This window comes from Corapipo altera, unplaced genomic scaffold (assembly GCF_003945725.1).
Source record: "Corapipo altera isolate COAL_440 unplaced genomic scaffold, ASM394572v1 60318, whole genome shotgun sequence".
Classification (NCBI taxonomy): domain Eukaryota; kingdom Metazoa; phylum Chordata; class Aves; order Passeriformes; family Pipridae; genus Corapipo; species Corapipo altera.
The window spans coordinates 5,066-7,173 of NW_020886170.1; the positions used below are offsets into that span (position 1 = coordinate 5,066).

General features: G+C 57.9%; 1 protein-coding gene across 1 annotated transcript in view; it reads left to right on the plus strand.

Moving 5' to 3' along the window:
- LOC113941053 (eukaryotic initiation factor 4A-I-like) overlaps positions 1–1,606 on the plus strand; it is a 3,718-nt gene extending 2,112 nt beyond the window's left edge. Inside the window, exons 4-5 of the mRNA XM_027632219.1 lie at positions 346–485; positions 1,381–1,606. Of these exons, the coding sequence (XP_027488020.1) occupies positions 346–485; positions 1,381–1,557 (317 nt within the window). The 3' untranslated portion in view covers positions 1,558–1,606. The remainder of the gene's footprint in view (positions 1–345; positions 486–1,380) is intronic.
- The last annotated feature ends 502 nt before the right edge of the window (positions 1,607–2,108 follow it).

A 2,108-nucleotide genomic window follows, 5' to 3' on the forward strand; every position in this document is an offset into this window, starting at 1 on the left:
GTCCCCAGGCTATGACATCACTTCCTGTTCAGTCCCCAGGCTATGACATCACTTCCTGTTCTGTCCCCAGGCTATGACATCACTTCCTGTTCTGTCCCCAGGCTATGACATCACTTCCTGTTCTGTCCCCAGGCTATGATGTCATTGTCTCTCTTCTGTCCCCAGGCTATGACATCACTTCCTGTTTTGTACTAGGCTATGACATCACTCTATTCTGTCCCCAGGTTATGACATCACTCTGCTCTGTCTCCAGGCTATGACATCATTGTGTGTTTGTCCCCAGGCTATGACATTGCTTCCTGTTCTGTCCCCAGGCTATGACATCACTTCCTGTTCTGTCCCCAGGCTATGACGTCATCGCGCAGGCGCAGTCGGGCACGGGGAAGACGGCCACGTTCGCCATCTCCATCCTGCAGCAGGTCGAGCTCGACCTCAAGGCCACCCAGGCCCTCGTGCTGGCCCCCACCCGCGAGCTGGCCCAGCAGGTAAACCAGTATGGACCAGTATAAACCAGTATGGACCAGTATAAACCAGTATGGACCAGTACAGACCAGTATAACCCAGTCCCCCCACTGCCTGGGCAGGGCGGGGCCTCCCCGTGGCCCCGGGTCCCGAATCCAGCGGGGGGAGAACAAAGAGCTCCCAGTTCATCCCAGTCCGGACCAGTGACCGGCGCTGGTTCAGGGGGGGGGGAGGAGGTTGGGGGGGAATTGGGGAAGTTTGGGGGTCCCGGGGGGGTTTCAGGGAATTTGGGAGGTTTGGGGGTCCCAGGGAGGGTTCAAGGGGTCCTGGAGGGTTTTTTTGGGGAATTTTGGGAAGTTTTGAGGGATTTGGGAGGGGGGGGGTTGAAGGGGTTTGGGGGGTCCCTTTAAAGGTTCTTGGGGGTCTTCAGTGGGTTTCAGGGGTGGGTTTTTGGGGCCCAAAGTGGGGTTTTGGGGGTTTTCTGGGGCGTTCTTCCCCCTTATGATGTCACCGATGACATCATGTGATGTCACCGATGACATCACAGGTCCATAACATCCCAGTGGTGCTGAGGGATAATTTGGGGAAGAAAGGGGGGTATTAACTTGAATCCAGGGGGGATTTTTATGGCCAAAATCGGGACTTTGGAGGGTTTCCTGGCATGGGTTTTCTCTTTGGTGACATCACTGATGACATCACTGATGACGTCACAGATCCAGAGCGCAGTGATGGCGCTGAGGGACAACTTTTGGGGGGGGGGGGGGGGGGGGGGGGGTTACCTCAATTTTTTCCCGGGGGGGGGGGGGGGGGGCCAGGGGGGGGTTTTTTTTTTAAGGCCGAAAACGGGATTTTGGGGGTTTTTTCGGGCCGTTCTTTCCCCCGCTGACGTCACCGCTGACGTCACCGCTGACGTCCCAGATCCAGAAGGTGGTGATGGCGCTCGGGGATTACATGGGGGCCTCGTGCCACGCCTGCATCGGGGGCACCAACGTCAGGGCCGAGGTCCAGAAGCTGCAGCTCGAGGCCCCTCACGTCGTGGTCGGGACCCCCGGGAGGGTCTTCGACATGTTGAACCGCAGATACCTCTGTGAGTGACCCGAAAACGGCCCAACTCACCCCAAAAACGGCCTCGGGGACCCCGGGAACCCCCGGAAACACCCAAAAAAATGGGTGAAACCCCCCCAAAAATGAACTAAACCCCTCCACCCAAAACACTCAAAATCGCCCCAAAAACCGGCTGCAGGAATCCCCAGAACCCCCCAAAAGTGGGGAAAAAAATGCCCAAAACGTCCCAAAATCCTCCCAAAAAAGGCCCCAGTTAAAGCGATCCTCATTTTGGGGGGTTCTTCAATTTGGGGGGGGGGGGTGCCTTATTTTTTGGGGGGGGGGGGGTCCTATAATTTGGAGGGGGTCCCTCAGTTTGGAGGGGAAGGGTTTCCAATTTTAGGGGAGGGTCCCAATTTTTGGAGGGGGTCTCGATTTGAAGGGGTCCCCAATTTGGGGGCTCTCAGGTTTTGGGGGAGGGTCCCAAATTTCGGGGTGTCCCCCCCCGTGATGAGCCGCGTGTCACCTGACCCCGGGTATTTTGGGGGGGGGGGTCCCGGCCCCGCGTCCTGCGGGGTCTGACCCCCAAAATCCCCCCGGGG